This window comes from Bufo bufo, chromosome 2 (genome assembly GCF_905171765.1).
Source record: "Bufo bufo chromosome 2, aBufBuf1.1, whole genome shotgun sequence".
NCBI classification, from domain to species: domain Eukaryota; kingdom Metazoa; phylum Chordata; class Amphibia; order Anura; family Bufonidae; genus Bufo; species Bufo bufo.
In genome coordinates, this window is record NC_053390.1 from 257732040 (window position 1) to 257751374 (window position 19335).

General features: G+C 43.8%; 1 protein-coding gene across 1 annotated transcript in view; it reads left to right on the top strand.

Moving 5' to 3' along the window:
• SPPL3 (signal peptide peptidase like 3) overlaps positions 1 to 19335 on the top strand; it is a 103818-nt gene that overhangs the window by 71759 nt on the left and 12724 nt on the right. The window contains exons 2-5 of the mRNA XM_040416492.1: positions 14472 to 14549; positions 14721 to 14809; positions 17785 to 17904; positions 18025 to 18100. Coding sequence (XP_040272426.1) covers positions 14472 to 14549; positions 14721 to 14809; positions 17785 to 17904; positions 18025 to 18100 — 363 coding nt within the window. The remainder of the gene's footprint in view (positions 1 to 14471; positions 14550 to 14720; positions 14810 to 17784; positions 17905 to 18024; positions 18101 to 19335) is intronic.

A 19335-nucleotide genomic window follows, 5' to 3' on the forward strand; every position in this document is an offset into this window, starting at 1 on the left:
AAGGTCTGCGGATCCATTCATTTCTATGGGCCCTCAAAAGATGCGGACAGCACACAGTGTGCTGTCCGCATCCGTTATTCCGTACCGCGGCTCCGCAGAAAAAAAAAGAGAACATGTCCTATTCTTGTCCGCGGAATAAATGGGCCTTACGGGGGTTGAAGCTTGGTTGCGGGTCTGAATAGAAGTTCTGTGTTGCATATGGTTACACTTGACGGTTATTCTTTAAGCTAGGTCTACACCTGCGGCGGTTCCATTATTCTGTGTCGGGACAGAATACCAGAATCTAAGCAGAAATGTGCCCTTAGCCTTGGCTTGATCCCTGAATCTGGCAAGCAGGATCTTCTGCAGACGACGTGTTGTTTTTTTTTTTTTGTTTTTTTTTTGGGAGCCGGCAGTGGGATGATGAGCAGCCTAATCCAGGAGTGTCAGGTGCAGGGACTAGGGAAGAGCGTATGGGGAAAAATCTGAAAGGAGCATCATGGATACGCACTGGAAATGATCTAAAGCAGCAATGGAGTATTCCAAGTTTAGGCTAATGACTTCCTCATTACTTAGCAGTTTCTGCCTGGAAGCAGGATCCAGCTACCACCCATATTGCCTGTGCAGGATCACATTGCAGTATACACATGGCCAGTACAATGGACTGAAACCTGAGCCATTCGTTCCAAGAACAGGGGTGGTGCCATCTTCAATATAGGAGAGCAGGGTCTGTCCTCACAGTATTGTTCTAAGAAGAGGTCCTGTCAGCGCTCCTGGAATGTTTCTCACCAGATACTGCACTTTTCATAGAGATCTGTTTCTGACAACGGAGTGTTATTGTTCTCCTTGTCACTTGGGTGTGTCCCTGCACAGTTTGGACACAGAGCATGCCCCCCCCACACACAAGGGCTATGGTAATGCTGAGTTGTCAATTTATTCAACAGAGAAGTCAGAATTCAAAGAAAAGATGCCCAGTATTGTTTCATGGGGACTGCAGATATTTACTTAGACCTGTCTGGAAAGCTGGCGGAATCAGTTTAATGACATTGGGCGAGATTTATCAAAACTGGCCTGAAGACCCCAAAACTGGCTTAGTTGCTCATAGCAACCAATCCGGTTCCACCTTTCATTTGCCAAAGAGGCTCTGAAAAATGAAAGGTGGAATCTGGTTGATTGGTTGCTATAGACAACTAAGGCTACTTTCACACTGCCGTTTCAGGGTCCGTTTTTCAGATCCGTTTCAGGGCTCTCACAAGCGGCCCAAAATGGATCAGTTCAGCCCCAATGCATTCTGAACGGATAAGGATCCGTTCAGAATGCATCAGTTTGGCTGCGTTTGGTCTCCGTTCCGCTTTTGAGGCGGACAGCAAAAGGGAAGAATTTTTCTTTCCTCTGATGTCTCCAACCGTTCCACATCTTTGCCTTGATTTGTCTTGATGTGCCGCAGGCTTACCCTTACAGGTGACTGGATTATTAGGACTTTTATAGAAGCTACAGCAAATGATGCTGAAAATACTTTTGAATTAGTATTTCTGATGAATAAAACACTACATGGCTTTTTTTATTTATTAGATAAAGCCAGATTTCTCAGTTACTGTGGTTTTGAACATCCACGTTGTGGTTGCTATAAATCAGAATAATACATGGCTTGTGGTGGTTGCAGAATACTGTAGATCAGGATCCTCCTCTGGTGGTCCGGGCCCTTGCATGACTTCAGCTGTATCGGCACCCTCAGGACACAGATGCAGTTGACTGTAATGATGAAGCAGGGTGCCATCAGGGTTGTACGGGCTTTTAATATTTATTACCTATCCTCAGGATAGGTCATCAATATCGGATTGGTGGGAGTCCGACACGCTCTTCAATCGGCTGTATGAGGAGACAGCGCGCAGACGTTTGGTTGCGTCCCCATCGTGGACAGAATAACGCTGCAAGCACGGATCCGTCCTGACACACAATGTAAGTCAATAGGGACGGATCCATTTTCTCTGACACAATAGAAAACGGATCCGTCCCCCGTTGACTTTCAATGGTGTTCATGACAGATCAGTCCTGGCTATAGAAGACCTAATACAATCGGATCAGCTCATGACTGATGCATGCTGTTATATTATTATAACGGAAGCGTTTTTGCAGATCCATGACAGATCCGCAAAAAACGCCAGTGTGAAAGTAGCCTTAAAGAGGTATTTCTAACTAAAATACTATATTTATGGCGTGTTGAACCTACTGTATATATCAGAAATGTCTAGTTACACTTCTAGTACTCCCATCTAATGGGGGAATACATGAAAGATACACGTGAGCAGCCACAAGACATAGACATACATGTCTGTCACCAGATGGTTGGGGCCTGCGCCCCCCACTTCCCATGCCCCTCGTGTGCTTTCAAAGCTGCTCTGAAATCAGTCCGGCCTGCTATGCCATTCCAACATAAGGGCTTGTAAACAGCAAACAGCTAGTCCACAATATACAGGCATCGGCCGTGTGCGCACCGTATCGTGCAATGTACTCACTTGAATGGGTTTGCAATCTGGAAGATACGGTGCAGAGGCACAGAGCGGAAGGCCACGGAAGCACTACAGAGTGCTTCCATGGCATTTCGGCCGGTGCCTCCACACCGCAAAAAAATAAAACTTGTTTAATTTATTTTTTGCGATGCGGACGGATCACGTCAAGTTGAATGTGTCTGCATCCATCTGCGCTAGCCACACTGACTGTGCCCATGCGTTGGGGACTGCAATTTGCGGTCCCCAGTGCACGGAAAGGGTGGTACACGTTAATGTCCATGAGCCCTAATGGAGAGGAGTCCTGTAGGCATTGTAAGTCCTCTCAATGTATTTCAGTGCAGCTTTGAATGCTGACATCAGGGGAATGGGGGATAGTGGAAAAACAAAAAAAGTGATCTGGGCTCCACTTATTTATTGCAACAGATAATAGTCCAAGATCGTGGTGACAGATTCTCTTTAAGGGGACATCGTACTGTGCAGAGAGCACAAAAGCAGCGTCATACCTTGTAAGGGCTCCCAATGGATCACCCTACTGTCAGGGGGCACCTATGGGCATTATTACTGTCTGAGAGGCACTAACAGGCATCATGATTGTGAGGTTACATCAAGGAGGCACCATTACTGTGATTGGGCCGAATTAGAGGTGTGAAATATATATCAACGAGCCACTGGTGTTGCCCTTTACCCACCTGCAGCCCAAGGTATGTGAACCTTTACAAAAAAAAAGTACTTGTGTACCCCTGCTCGAGATATTGGTCTGTGTGATAAACCTAGTGTTAACGGGGTTATCCACAGGATAAGTCATCATTATCACATAGGTGGGGGTCCGAGTCCTGGCACCCCCACTGATCAGCTGTTTCAGGGATCCACGACGCTCACTGGAGCTCTGGTGAGCGCCACAGCCTCCCAGCAACTTACCAAGCACAGCTTGGTCTCATTCATTCCCCCCATGGGACTGAGCCGCAGCGCTCCCTGAGCACCTGGATTCCTCTAACAGCTGATCGGCGGGAGTCGGGCCCCCGCTGATCTGATATTGATGACCTATCCCTATAAGGTCCCCATAGATATTTAGTAGCTGTCTGCTGGACAGTCTTTCTGCTATCTCTCTTGAATCCTCCATACACACATGGATTCAATATGGCTGAATATGTATATGTATTCATTGGGAGAGTGCAGCCTCCAATATCAAATGGAAGAACAAAAGGATTGCGCGAAAACCTTCATTTAATCTGTTAGGAGCTCCCTATACACATTAGACTTTTGGCGGCTGCTCTAACAATGATGTGTATGGGGGCCTATAGAGGCTCTACAGTAATGCTTTGCATACAAGGCTCCTGTGTAGGAACAGGCCTGGCACTTTCTCATTTGTGTGACTAGAGCGTCTGAAACTGTCCAAATAGCCCAGTCTCAAGTGTGAGACACGAAATTTGGGAATGGTCACTTTTCATTGCTTCTGGTAGTTTTGGGTTAGTATCTTTGCAGGATGTTGGACATGGACAAGGTGGTTGTCCATCTTATATGATGAATAGATGTCCTGCTGAGAATAAGTATTGGATGGGCCATCTCTCCTGCTAGAAGTACACTAACGTTAGCTTTATGTGAGAGCCGGAGTTCACACCTGCCGCCGTGCCATCTCATCCTGGCATTCTTTTTGCATGCCATTGCCTTGGACAAGCGGGTGCTATTGGGCAGCTGTGAGTGTGTGTGGTGCTCATTGTGTGCCCCCGGGTGACAAGCTCTCAGTGATCTCGGTGTGTCTGTTGAAGGTGGCTGCAGTGGGAGCACTGGCTGTAATGGGGAAGAGAGGAGAATGTGCTCATTGTCCGCCCCTGACAGAGCGCTCTGTGTTTTGGCCTGGCATTTCTACAGCCCCTCTGTGGTGGAAACCCCTGCCTGTATAACAGACACAAATAGACCAGGACTGCAAACCAGTTATTAAAATCCCTTTGGCCTGTATTGTGAGTTCAGAGATGGGGTTGGGTGGTGCTTTTGTCTCTGAGCGGCAGACGTAGTCTGCATAGTGTGTATGTGGGTGGATGCTGTAGTCTAGCGTCATCCTACCTCTCTACACGTAGCATGTAATATCTGGAGGGCCACACATGCCTCGCTGTGGGTAACAGAAGCTGTATTCAACAAGGTCTAGTCTGCACTGAGGCAGGAGGTAGAATGGGTCCCATGCCTCTCTGATTATTGCATCTAGGGAAGGGAAATGTCATCAGAAAATGACCTATTGTTTAAATCCCGTTTTTATGTTTTAACATATTTTTAATGAATGTAGTATGTTTAATTTCCCATGTCAATATCTATCTATAGTTCAACGAAAAACATAAAATCCTGCGCCACTTCTTGGTCTGTACAGATCACTTTACTGTAGTCACCTTCTTAACTGTCATCCTAATCCTGCCTGTAATGATATCACCTCTGTGTACAGATAAGACAGGATCCACCATTCCCAATAGAAAACTCCCCCATAGAAGTCACTGAGGTCACCTCTTGACCATTGTGTCTATGGACCATGGGGCTGCTGTAAAGCTATTTCATAAATTCTTTCTAAATGCTGTTAAGAAATTCTCAGGCAAGATGGCCGCCCCCCATAATCATGTTCAGATAATAGAATAAAAAGTTCTGCAGTCAGAAAATAAAAATACATTTTAAAGAAAAGGAGATGTGTTACTATCTGGTTTTAACTGGCAGAAAAAATGTTTGGTGACATATTTCCTTAAAGTATCCGCCGCTCGTTCTTCAGGTTTAGTTGCTGAAAAATCAGAATACACAATCGGTCAGACCTATTTATTGTAATTATTTTTGCAACTTCTTTGGGGTAGCATTGTGTAATGTAATTGAGGGTGATTTGAATAATACAGATGCAGAGCCTTCATTTTGAGAGATCTGGTTTTACGAGTTTCAGCATTTATTAGAAGGGCTTGTGCTTGCCCTAAAAGGAAGTCTGTGAGCTCTATTCTGCTTAAAAAGTGATACCTGTGCTGGGTAGAGGGTTTATAGGGGTTTTGCAGTACATATTGCACGAGTGCCGCCTCCTCTTCAAAGAGCTGATCAGCGGAGTGCCAAGAGACGGACCCCCACCGATCAGATATTGTTGACCTATCCTGAGGCTAGAGTATCCATATGTACTGGCTGCACAACCCCTTAAGGGTACTTTCACACTTGCGTTGTTGGATTCCGGAAGGCAGTTCCGTCGCCGGAACTGCCTGCCAGATCCGGAAATCCGTATGCAAACGGATAGCATTTGTAGACTGATCCGGATGCGGATCCGTCTCACAAATGCATTGCAATATCGTATCCGTCTCTCTGGTGTCATCCGGAAAAAACGAATCCGGTATTTATTTATTTTTCACATTTTTAAAGGATCCGTTTTTACGGGTACACTTGGTGCTGGATCCGGCATTAATGCATTCCGGCAAGTGTTGTGGAATTTTGTACAGAGAAAATACTGCAGCATGCTGCGGTATTTTCTCTGGCCAAATACCTTAGGCCTAGTTCACACGAACGTGTGTGATCCGTGGCCGTATTGCGGGCCGCAATACACGGCCACAGTTCCGTTTGCATTCCGCATCACGGATGCGGACCCATTCACTTCAATGGGTCCGCAAATCCGGAATAGCGGAACGGCCGCACGGAACGGGACCCCTCGGAAGCACTCCGGGGTGCCTCCGTGGGGTTGCGTCCCGTACTTCCGTTCCGCAAAAAGATAGAACATGTCCTATCTTTTTGCGGATCGTGGACCCATTAAAGTGAATGGGTCCGCGATCCGATGCGGCTGACCAGCGGCCGGCGATCGTGCTTTGTGGCCCGCAATATGTGAACTCGGCCTTAGAGTGGCTGAATTGAAGACATCCTGATGCATACTGAACGGATTGCTCTCCATTCAGAATGCATTAGGATAAAACTGATCAGTTTTTTTTTTCTGGTATTAAGCCCCTAGGACGGAACTCAATACCGGAAAACTTTAACGCTAGTGTGAAAGTAGCCTAAAAAAGATATTTCAGTTGTAGCAAATTATCCCCTATCCATAGCATAATGCGTAACTTATTAGATCAGTGGGGATCCTACTGCTGGGACCACCACCAAACACGACAATGAGGAACCTGTACCCTTGAAAAGAACTTGGCAGCAGGTCGAGCATGTGCACTAGCACTCTGTACATATCTATGGGATTGCTGGAAATGGCAGAGCACTGTACTCGACTATCTAGCCCATAGAGAACCCGCCAATTGGTTACACTTGATGGACTTTTGTTTTTCAACCATACTAACTATGCAACTATGTAAGATGAGGGGAGTATGAGCTCAACCTGCCGCTCTGTTCCCTTCAGGGGTCTTTATTCTTTTCATTGGTGGGTATCCCAGCGGTAGTACCCCGAATGATCTAATAGCATTGTTCTACACATGTTTTGCAAAGGAGACCTGATTGACCAATCTTATGCGATAATCCCCCCCCCTGCAGTCAAGAATAATTTTTTACTTTTTATGGCACCCACCATAATTTTGTGACTTTTTGAGCTTCTTACCACTTTTCTAAAGTGGTGAGAAAATGGTTGGCCGCAGTGGGAGGCGGTGGAGCCCACCGTGGCCTGTCAGATTTACTATAACTTTAAACCAGGTTTAACTTATAGCTCAAGTCTACGCCACCTTCTAGCACAGTGACCGATGCATCTAAGTTATTGGGAGGTATCTGCCCCTTAATAAATTAGTTGTGTCTCAATCCAGTGTACAGGGGATCAGGAATGCCGTATAATGAGATCTTCTTATACAGGTGAAACTCGAAAAATGAGAATATCGTGCAAAGGTCATTTATTTCAGTAATGCAACTTAAACGGTGAAACTAACATATGAGACTCATTACATGCAAAGCGAGATATTTCAAGCCTTTATTTGTTATAATTTGGATGATTAGGGCTTACAGCTTATGAAACCCCAAAGTCTCAATTTTGAGGTCCCCTTTGCTCAGGGGGTATGGATTAATTAGCTGACTAGAGTGTGACACTTTGAGCCTAGAATATTGAACTTTTTCACAATAGTCTAATTTTAAGCTGCATTAATGCAATTCCTTTTAATTTGCATTACTGAAATAAATGGACCTTTGCACGATATTCTAATTTTTCCAGTTTTACCTGTATTATGATCATAATACCAAAAACCCACAAAGGGGACACACAGTACATATAATGGCTTTATTAGACAATAATAAATTACAAACAATTAATACATTAGTTGAAATCAGAGCTGCAATGCAAGTAGGCGCTGACAAGCAGCTCACCTGCTGTACCAAGAGAAGCAGATCCCCACAATCTAAGAATGCTCACTCCAATGGTCAGTGAAGGGGCACTAATAGCTGTAATATCGCAAGGTAATTCAAAATAATCACCCAAATATCCTAATGTTAAATACCACTATAGGGTTAATCCATGGGCCCAAACTGTGGAAGACTGCATGAATGAATAACCAAAGGATATGATATTAAAAGGAAAAAGGGATCCGATCTCTGGACAGCAGGGAGCACACCCTGACGCACGTTTCGCTACCGCTTTCTCAAGGGGCATGTCTGACCACCTCACCCCACCATAATATATACCTCAAGCATTAATTAAATCGAGGGGAGACACCTGTGCAGGAACCAATGGATATACGCCACTGTATTCACCTTGTCCTGGGCGTAGTCCCGCGAGAGTATGCCAAATGTGACGGCACGAATGCCGCGCAGGTCTCACGAGAATACGCACGTAAAGGGTTACATGATGGTAGTCACGTGACCGCACCCTCGCTTCGTTCTTAGCGCAACATAGCACACCCAGTATATGGAAATGTTTATCTCGGTCTGCGTAATACACGGGTGCAGTCAAGAATCGATGTTAAAATAAAATCATCACTAATCTAGATACAGGAATAGGGGGCACAGTAGCAATATTATTGAATCTGGATACATAAAGCAACAATCAATTCATCCATATAAAAGCAGTTTTATGTCTACAACATGATAGGTATAAATAATAAATATTCTATATAAAATCACAGTGCATCAGATCTATACTAATACTAAATATATAAATAATAAACACAACCTAAAATACATGCTATACAAAAATGCATAGATATCGAGATCCATAATTGTGATAGGTGATTATTATAATGAACCAACCCTATGGTATGACCCTATAATACATGAATAATAATTCATAACCAAATCTTCATCCAATGAACAATTATGATAAAATATACATATAGTATCACCCTAGAGTACATAAATATTCATAATCAAATTTTGATCCATTAGCATGATTATATTAATAAAAATAAAATTGGTAAAGTGCAAACAGTGCAATAAATAAAGGATTGAAGAAAGTGAGAAAACAGCGCTGAAGTCACTAGTGCTCTGACATGCAGTGAATAAATAAAAAATTAATAAAAAAGTTCAGTGTTAAACACCAATTATTATCACTAGATGACCTTCAACACCTTCATTGTTACTATTACTATCATTTGTAATACAAGATCAACAGCGAATCTAGTTGTATGCTATATGAAGAATTTTTGTATTCAGAAAGAAAGGTCAAAGTTCCATCTTCACTTATGTTATTCAAAACCATTCATCCAGCAGTAATGCGCCAACATTTCAGGTTGTAGTGCTGCTTATTGACTGCGATATCATAATGAAAGCGCCCCCCATGTTCGTCACGGAGTGCACCGCAATTAATGGGGAAAACATCTGAATGGGAATAGAGTGCGGGTTCAGGGACACTTTATTGTCTGCCGTTAGAGGTTCCTCTACAGCGACGGAAAGTTTCAACTCTGACATTTCCTAACAAACCAGTTAACGACAATTTTGAAAGCTTTTCTTGTGTCTTTTTCTCTTTCAACAGGCTCTGAAAATTTCAAATATTTGTATATTTTTTCCCCCTCTATAACTTCCAAACAAGAACCAATCTTGCATTTTCAATGTCATTTGTGTGTTCAGCTCCACACAATTATGTAAAATGACTTAATCCTGTTCCTAATGTTTGTGAAACTGTAGTTATCCCCTATGTCCTGTGGATAGGGGATAACTTGCTACAACCAGAATACCTCTTTAACCACCTCCGGACCGCCTAACGCAGATTCGCGTTCCGGAGGTGGCAGCCCTGCGCACAGTCACGCATCTACGCGTCATCTCGCGAGACGCGAGATTTCCTGTGAACGCGCGCACACAGGCGCGCGCGTTCACAGGATCGGAAGGTAAGCGAGTGGATCTCCAGCCTGCCAGCGGCGATCGTTCGCTGGCAGGCTGGAGATGTGATTTTTTTTAACCCCTAACAGGTATATTAGATGCTGTTTTGATAACAGCGTCTAATATACTGTATATTCCTGCGTATAAGACTACTTTTTAACACATGTAAATCTTCTCAAAAGTCGGGGGTCGTCTTATACGCCGGGTATGGCGGGCGCTGCAGTGCCGGGACGCCCGAATTATCAACAGAGAGAGCCCGGGCTATTGCCTTGTATCCCCAGCAGCCGAGAGCTGCGATGTAACCCACGGCATATGCCCCCCCGCGCTGTACCTTGTATACCGCCCCCTGCTCTGTACCTTGTATGCCTCCCCCCTGCTCTGTACCTTGTATGCTCCTTGTACCGATATCCTCCCGGCCGCTCGCATCTCGCTCCTGCGCATGTGCGAGATCTCCGTGCGGCGTATCTAAGTGCGGCGCAGATGTGCATATGTGAATGTGAATATGAAGAATAACATAACAAAAACATGTTCAGGGTATAGGTGGCACATGTTTAGGGTCTGGGAGGCAGGGAGGGAGGACAAGGAAGGTGGTGGGATGCAGGGATGGTGGTGATACCATGGGATGGCGGTGGTACCTAGGGATGGTGGTGGGATGCCGGGATGGCAGTGGTATCTAGGGATGGTGGTGGGATGCAAGGATGGCGGTGGTACCCAGGGATGGTGGTGGGATTCAGTGATGGCAGAGGTACCCAGGGATGGTGGTGGGATGCAGTAATGTACTGCTGTGTGTTGAAAAAGGGGTAGTCTTATACGGCGAGTATATCCCAAACTCTATATTTTCAGTGTAAAAGTTGGGGGTCGTCTTATACGCCGGCATATACGGTACCTGCTACCTGGTCCTCTGGTGGTCCCCTTTGTTTGGATCGACCACCAGAGGACACAGGCAGCTCAGTAATATGTTGCACCAAGCACCACTACACTACACCCCCCCCTGTCACTTATTAACCCCTTATTCACCCCTGATCACCCCCCTGTCATTGATTTACCCCCCTGTCATTGATCACCCCCCTGTAAAGCTCCATTCAGATGTCCGCATGATTTTTACGGATCCACTGATAGATGGATCGGATCCGCAAAACGCATACGGACGTCTGAATGGAGCCTTACAGGGGCGTGATCAATGACTGTGGTGATCACCCCATATAGACTCCCTGATCACCTCTCCCGTCATTGATTACCCCCCTGTCAATGTAAAGCTCCATTCAGACGTCCGCATGATTTTTACGGATCCACTGATAGATGGATCGGATCCGCAAAACGCATACGGACGTCTGAATGAAGCCTTACAGGGGCGTGATCAATGACTGTGGTGATCACCCCATATAGACTCCCTGATCACCCCCCTGTCATTGATTACCACCCTGTCATTGATCACCCCCCTGTAAAGCTCCATTCAGACGTCCGCATGATTTTTACGGATCCAATGATAGATGGATCGGATCCGCAAAACGCATACGGACGTCTGAATGGAGCCTTACAGGGGCGTGATCAATGACTGTGGTGATCACCCCATATAGACTCCCTGATCACCCCCCCTGTCATTGATTACCCCCTGTCATTGATCACCCCCCTGTAAAGCTCCATTCAGACGTCCGCATGATTTTTACGGATCCACTGATAGATGGATCGGATCCGCAAAACGCATACGGACGTCTGAATGGAGCCTTACAGGGGCGTGATCAATGACTGTGGTGATCACCCCATATAGACTCCCTGATCACCCCCCTGTCATTGATCACCCCTCTGTAAGGCTCCATTCAGACTTTTTTTAGCCCAAGTTAGCGGAATTTTTTTTTTTTTCTTACAAAGTCTCATATTCCACTAACTTGTGTCAAAAAATTAAATCTCACATGAACTCACCATACCCCTCACGGAATCCAAATGCGTAAAAATTTTTAGACATTTATATTCCAGACTTCTTCTCACGCTTTAGGGCCCCTAGAATGCCAGGGCAGTATAAATACCCCACATGTGACCCCATTTCGGAAAGAAGACACCCCCAGGTATTCCGTGAGGGGCATATTGAGTCCATGAAAGATTGAAATTTTTGTCCCAAGTTAGCGGAAAGGGAGACTTTGTGAGAAAAAAATAAATAAAATCAATTTCCGCTAACTTGTGCCAAAAAAAAAATAAATAAATTTCTATGAACTCGCCATGCCCCTCATTGAATACCTTGGGGTGTCTTCTTTCCAAAATGGGGTCACATGTGGGGTATTTATACTGCCCTGGCATTCTAGGGGCCCTAAAGCGTGAGAAGAAGTCTGGGATCCAAATGTCTAAAAATGCCCTCATAAAAGGAATGTGGGCCCCTTTGCGCATCTAGGCTGCAAAAAAGTGTCACACATGTGGTATCGCCGTACTCAGGAGAAGTTGGGTAATGTGTTTTGGGGTGTCATTTTACATATACCCATGCTGGGTGAGAGAAATATCTTGGCAACTTTTCCCATTTTTTTTATACAAAGTTGGCATTTGACCAAGATATTTATCTCACCCAGCATGGGTATATGTAAAAAGACACCCCAAAACACATTCCCCAACTTCTCCTGAATACGGAGATACCACTTTTTTGCAGCCTAGGTGGGCAAAGGGGCCCACATTCCAAAGAGCACCTTTCGGATTTCACTGGTCATTTTTTACAGAATTTGATTTCAAACTCCTTACCACACATTTGGGCCCCTAGAATGCCAGGGCAGTATAACTACCCCACAAGTGACCCCATTTTGGAAAGAAGAGACCCCAAGGTATTCGCTGATGGGCATAGTGAGTTCATAGAAGTTTTTATTTTTTGTCACAAGTTAGTGAAATATGAGACTTTGTAAGAAAAAAATAAATAAAAAAAATCTACATTTTCCGCTAACTTGTGACAAAAAATAAAAAGTTCTATGAACTCACTATGCCCATCAGCGAATACCTTAGGGTGTCTAATTTCCGAAATGGGGTCATTTGTGGGGTGTTTGTACTGTCTGGGCATTGTAGAACCTCAGGAAACATGACAGGTGCTCAGAAAGTCAGAGCTGCTTCAAAAAGCGGAAATTCACATTTTTGTACCATAGTTTGTAAACGCTATAACTTTTACCCAAACCATTTTCTTTTTTACCCAAACATTTTTTTTTTTATCAAAGACATGTAGAACAATAAATTTAGAGCAAAATTTTTATATGGATGTCGTTTTTTTTTTGCAAAATTTTACAACAAAGTGAAAAATTTCATTTTTTTGCAAAAAAATAGTTAAATTTCGATTAATAACAAAAAAAGTAAAAATGTCAGCAGCAATAAAATACCACCAAATGAAAGCTCTATTAGTGAGAAGAAAAGGAGGTAAAATTCATTTGGGTGGTAAGTTGCATGACCGAGCAATAAACGGTGAAAGTAGTGTATGTCAGAAGTGTAAAAAGTGGCCTGGTCTTTCAGGGTGTTTAAAGAGGACCTTTCACCGATTCTTACCCTATGAACTAACTATACAGATATGTAGAGCGGCGCCCGGGGATCTCACTGCACTTACTATTATCCCCGGGCGCCGCTCCGTTCTCCTGCTATGCCCTCCGGTATCTCCGTTCCCTAAGTTATGGTAGGCGGAGTCTGCCCTAGCGCTGGCCAATCGCATTGCAGAGCTCATAGCCTAGGAGAAAATAACCTCCCAGGCTGTGAGCTCTGCGCTGCGATTGGCCAGCGCTAGGGCAGACTCCGCCTACCATAACTTAGGGACTGGTATCTCCGCCTACTATAACTTAGTGAGCGGAGATACCGGAGGGCATAGCAGGAGAACGGAGCGGCGCCTGGGGATAATAGTAAGTGCAGGGAGATCCCCGGGCGCCGCTCCACATGTCTGTATAGTTAGTTCATAGGGTAAGAATCGGTGAAAGGTCCTCTTTAAGCCATGGGGGCTGAGGTGGTTAACTAGTTGTGCAAGCATACTTTTTTTTTTTTTTTTTTGGCGGTTTAGTTGCAGATAAAACTGTCATTTGCACATCAAATGTAATGGCAAGTGCCCAGTGTGTGGGCAGAGTATGGCAAGTGCTCCTTACTAAACCCTGCCCTGCTCACAATCGCTATCCCTATCCATTGACGCACAGCATTGCAGCAACATTTTAATACCAGACCACATTGCACACTGCGGTAGTCTAGTACTCATCATTATTAGATTATTATACATGCATTTGTGCATAGTGGATGTCTTTCCTCCTAGTTGGGGGAACATGAAAGCGGGCAGTCTTCCTGATAACAGCTCTGTAGGACTTACCTGCCAGCCTTGGCCGTACATTCATTGCTTTTTCTGATCAGTGGCCATCCGTGTGCCTCTGGAGAATCCAACCCAGGCGACAGCTGGTCAGAATACACGTGCAGGACAATTGGAAAGGATTTCTTACAAAATGACATGGTTTAATGGAAGGGACAAACATTTATAACTTTCATCAGACATTTTAAGACTCCTGCATGAAGAAGTGTTGCTGGCAGCAACCAGATTATCCTACTTTATATTATATATATTTTTTGTTGTAAATTCTTTATTTATAATTTTTTCATATAGCACATAAAGATAAACATGGCAATTTGATGTGTCCAGACATAGTATATAGCCAATACCAACTAGTGTTTTACCCATGGATCATTGTCACATTAAGATCAGTATTCATTTTTATTTAATCTACTAATTGTTAGTCGTCATTTGCCGCTGAACCGTGCTCTTTCTTCTTTCTACAGGGCTTACTCCTTGGTGGATTCCAGTCAAGTCTCCACGTTCCTTATTTCAATCCTTCTCATAGTCTATGGCAGCTTCAGGTTTGTTTTTTACGGGTTTTTACAAGACCTTTTTAGCTCTGTCACTAATAGTATTAAACTGTTCCTTTTGTGTGAGGGAACCATAAAATGTAAGACTTGTATGAAAAGACCTTGTAGGGTAGATTGAAAATGTGAAAACTTCTCTTCACAAATGCTTTTCTTCCTTTTTAGGTCTCTTAACATGGACTTTGAAAATCAAGATAAAGAGAAGGATGGCAGTAGCTCTCCAGGAGCGTTTAGTGGGAACAGCAGCAATAATAGTAAGACATGACTTAAGCTTGTGTTCCCTGTGTGAAGCTATATGGTTCTACCGCTTTTATTTGCCAGTGTCATTTCCTCCATGTTTGTGTCCTACGAGGCTGGAGGAGAACTATCGTTCACAAGTTCTCTAACTCTAAGGATATAACTTTTCTGTGAAAGGCCCCTTTCACATGGTCAGTGTTTGGTCAGTTTTCCTCTGTAGACTCCACTGCTGGCTTTGGCTGAAAATACTGTTGCAAAATCTTGAGCAAATACTGACTGTGCGAGCATGGCAAAAGGGTTCTTTCTATCTCTAGGATGTGCCACCACTTAGTATCCTCTGATCCTGAGAATAAATAGGCTGCAGCCTTGGTTTACAGTTGCAATCAAAATGGTTCAACCCCCATTGCAAATAAGGTTTATTAGCCAAATTTACAACCGTTCAGCTATAGTTATATTGTTTTATTGCAAACAAGAACAATTGAAATAGTTCAACACAACTAATCTAGCAAGTGGTTTCTCCAAATTCAATATAAAATGTCACACGAATACAGTCTCGGAATTATTCAACCCTCTGAATAGAATCTCTCAAAAGAGCACACACTTGCAAATCAGGCGTTGTCTCAAGCACCCCGATACAAGTAATCGAATTAGTTGCATCAGGTATGCTTGAGATAAAACACCTCATCTACCTAGACTGCCTAGTGGTTTGTTGACTGAAACCTTTGTCTGCATGTTAGAAATATGTCGAGTGGTCCAGAAAGAAGAAATCAGTGCCTTGCATAAATAGGAAAAGGATACAAAAAGATAGCAAGCACGCTGATTGTTCCAAGAGATACAGTGATAGCATAGTTTACAAGTTCAAAGTTAAAGGGGTTCTGCACTTTGTTTGAACTGATGATCTATCCTGCTATAAAATATAGTCCTACATGTCCTGTTCTGGTCTGTATTGCGAGAAAAGCCTTCTCTGTTGAAAGGAGTGATAAAAATATTTAGCACACTGACCCATTCATTTCATGCACACATTTGATATTTTTTTGTGGCTCTGTATAGCTATTCCGCAAATTATATAGATCTAATATATAGAACATGTCCTATTCTGGTCTGTATTGCGAGAATAGCCCTCTCTGTTGATAGGAGTGAGAAAAATATGAATACACACGAATGATATCCATATATTATGGAGGTTTTATTATGGACACTGGCATGTGCATGAGGCCTCAGGATGAAATATGTCAGTTTTCACACTGAACACTGAGTAAAAAAGAACTAAGGGAGAGTGAGAAGGTAACACTTTTTGTGCTCCATGTAAAATAATGCCATACATACCTTATTTGATCATTTCTGTTGCAACGCAATGCCAAAGATGCAATTTCTTTGACAAAACCACTTTGAAAAATATATGAACTCGCCATCAAAAATCCTGTTGAATCACCTGCATTTTACCCCAGGTTCTAGGCACATTCATGCCCTATTGCTGTGATGGCTAACCTCCGGCACTCCAGTTGTGGTAAAACTATAACTTCCAAGATGTACACTTGCTTGGCTGTTCTCAGAACTCCACAGAAATGAATGGAGCATGCTGGGAGTTGTAGTTTCACCACCGCTAGGGTGCCGGAAGTTAGCCATCACTGCCCTATTGCTACTGTGTGACCTTAGAGAGGTTGGTCCATGACCAAATGTTATCTTCTATTCACCAGATAGGTATGATCACTGGGGCTCCCAACTGCTGAGACCCCACAGTCACAAGAACTGGTGTCCCGTGACTAGGGATGAGTGAATCGACTTCGGATGAAACATCCGAAGTCGATTCGCATAAAACTTTGTTCTAATACTGTACAGAGCAGGAGCTCCGTACAGTATTAGAATGTATTGATTCAGATGAGCCAAAGTTATTACTTCGTGAAGTCTCGCGGCACTTCGGGTAATAACTTCATAAATTAATTACTACTGTAAAAAAAACATTTCCCGAACTCTGGTTCAGTTCCAAGTTACCAATTGGAATGGAACCCGAGTTCGGGAAATATTTTTTTTTACAGTACACATTAATTTATGAAGTTATTACCCGAAGTCCCGCGAGACTTCTCTAAGCAATAACTTCGGCTCATCAGAGCCAATACATTCTAACATTGTACCGAGCTCCTGCTCCGTACAGTATTAGAACAAAATAGTTTCATCCAAAGTCGATTCACTCATCCCTACCAATGACCCCTGTCTAAATGTTCTGGTCATGCAGGCACACTTCTGCTCCATTCAAAGTCAATAGGACTGACAGGGATAGCGGGGAACGACTATCTGTTATCTCTGTGAGTCCCATAGAAGTTGACTGGAGCAGTAGTGTGCCTGTATGAGCACTGCAGCATTTAGACTAGGGGCTTGTGATTCTCCGTGCTCCTGATCAGTGTTGGTCCCAGCAGTCGTACCCCCAGTGATGATACATTTATCAACTGCCCAGCTCATCATAACCTATCATAGTTATGGAAACTGCTTCAATAAGATGTAAAAACTTTGATATACTATTGTATTACGGCCCAAGCCTAGGAACTAAATAAGTAGATTTATTTATTGTAGCAATGGGGAAAAAAAATAAGTGATTTTTAATGATCTGCTATGAGGAGATAGATGGGTGTGTCGATGTGAACTTAATTACCATCTTCATTTGCTGTGATGATCACCTTTATGACCTGGTCCTATCTCCAGAACGGGGGGCCCCCCCAAAGTCAAGGCGCATGCATGGCCACCCTCAACTCACTGGTGTGGTATTTCTGAAATGGCTAAGCACTGGCTCGGCTATATCTGTCAGGAGTGAATGGAGTGGTGGCCGTGTTCGCACAGCTGCTCTCCCTTCACTTCACGGGTCCTGTTCTGGAGATAGGAGCAGGTCTCAGAGGTGATCATCACAGCAAATGAAGATGTCCCAAATAGTAGAGAATACATTTCCTTTTCTGTGATTCACTGAATCGTTTTGGGTGTGTAACAGGTTGGTCTTCCACAGGTATCCAGACTATTGACTCTACTCAGGCTTTGTTCCTTCCGATTGGAGCCTCAGTGTCTCTTCTGGTCATGTTCTTCTTCTTTGACTCTGTCCAGGTGGTGTTCACCATTTGCACTGCAGGTAAGTATTTTTTGTGTTTTAGAGGGGGTAGCCACTATAGTTATATATCGCTTCTCGTGTGCTGATTTAAGAATTTTCCAAAGGTGACAAAAGCAAACAAATGTCCAATTTCTCTTGCAGTTCTTGCAACAATAGCATTTGCATTTCTCTTGCTGCCTATGTGCCAGTATTTAACCCGGCCCTGCTCTCAGAATAAGTGAGTATGCTTTCATGAATTTGGTAGAATTAAATAAACTTTGCCATTTATAAAGTGTAAACAACAAAACCACACACATACTGTGCACAACATGTACTGCTGTGTATCAGGGAAGGTGAATATAAAATAATTCCAAGTAATGGAAAGAATTATTTACCAGCCTTCTAGTAGACATATTAGTCAAATTGACTTACTGATCATGTCAGTGAGGAGCGTCTTATGTACCAAAGGGTTAAAAAAGAACACCATTGTTTGTCATGGAATGCCTTGTGTTTAGGTACCATCCCATACATGCACTTCATAGCACATGTGGTCCCTGCAGGATCTCGAGATTGGTAGCCAGCCAGCCTTCCACTATGACAGCTGGGATCAGAAAAACCTTATCTCAGGTGTTTAACCCCTGTCTTTGGTAGCTGGCCCTGTGAATCAAGACGGGACCAGCCCCTCACTGCTCAAGGAGGCTTATTTTTGAACTAATCACCAACAATCGTAATGACCTATAGGATAAAGTTAAAGGGGTCAGCTCTGAACCCGGACATATCCCAGTTGGAGCATTCATTTTATGCTTTGATGCTCTCCTTATCCTTTGTTGAATTGCACGGGGCAAAGACCTTTTTTTTTTTTTTTTTTTTTTTTCGGTGACGTAACAGGCTCTCCATGAGAAAAGCTAGGCGGAGGGTTCCGCCTAGCAGTGAGCCCTGTGACGTCACCAGCACGAATGGGCAGGCTAGCTAGGCCAGCACTAAAGCTCGCACATCAGTGTCGTTGACGTCGCCGGCGATCCAGTGCAGAGAAAGGGAGAGCATGAAATACTCCGAAGCTCATATCAGGGAAGGGGATGCCTGGGTGAAAATGGCGATATGTCCGGGCTCAGCTCTGAACTCGGAAAACCCCTTTAACATGTTTTTAAAGTCTTGCATTCTTCCCCCCAAATTGACAATGAATAAATTATAGGCACCCCAAAATAGTACCAGTAAAAACTACAACCAGTCTGGGAAAAACAAAAGTTATGAAAGTAGTGTTATAAAAATGATTTTCTTCCACAAAAACCCCCCCATTATTTTATTGTGCAAAAGTACTAAAATGCCATCTCAGACATGGGGGCATATTGCTAGGATATGCCCCCATTGTCTGATGGGTGCGGGTCCCACCAATGAGAACAAAGCGGGGAAATGAACGGAGGGCGCACTGCGCATGCGCAGCCACCCTCTATTCATTTCTATGGGGCCGCCGGA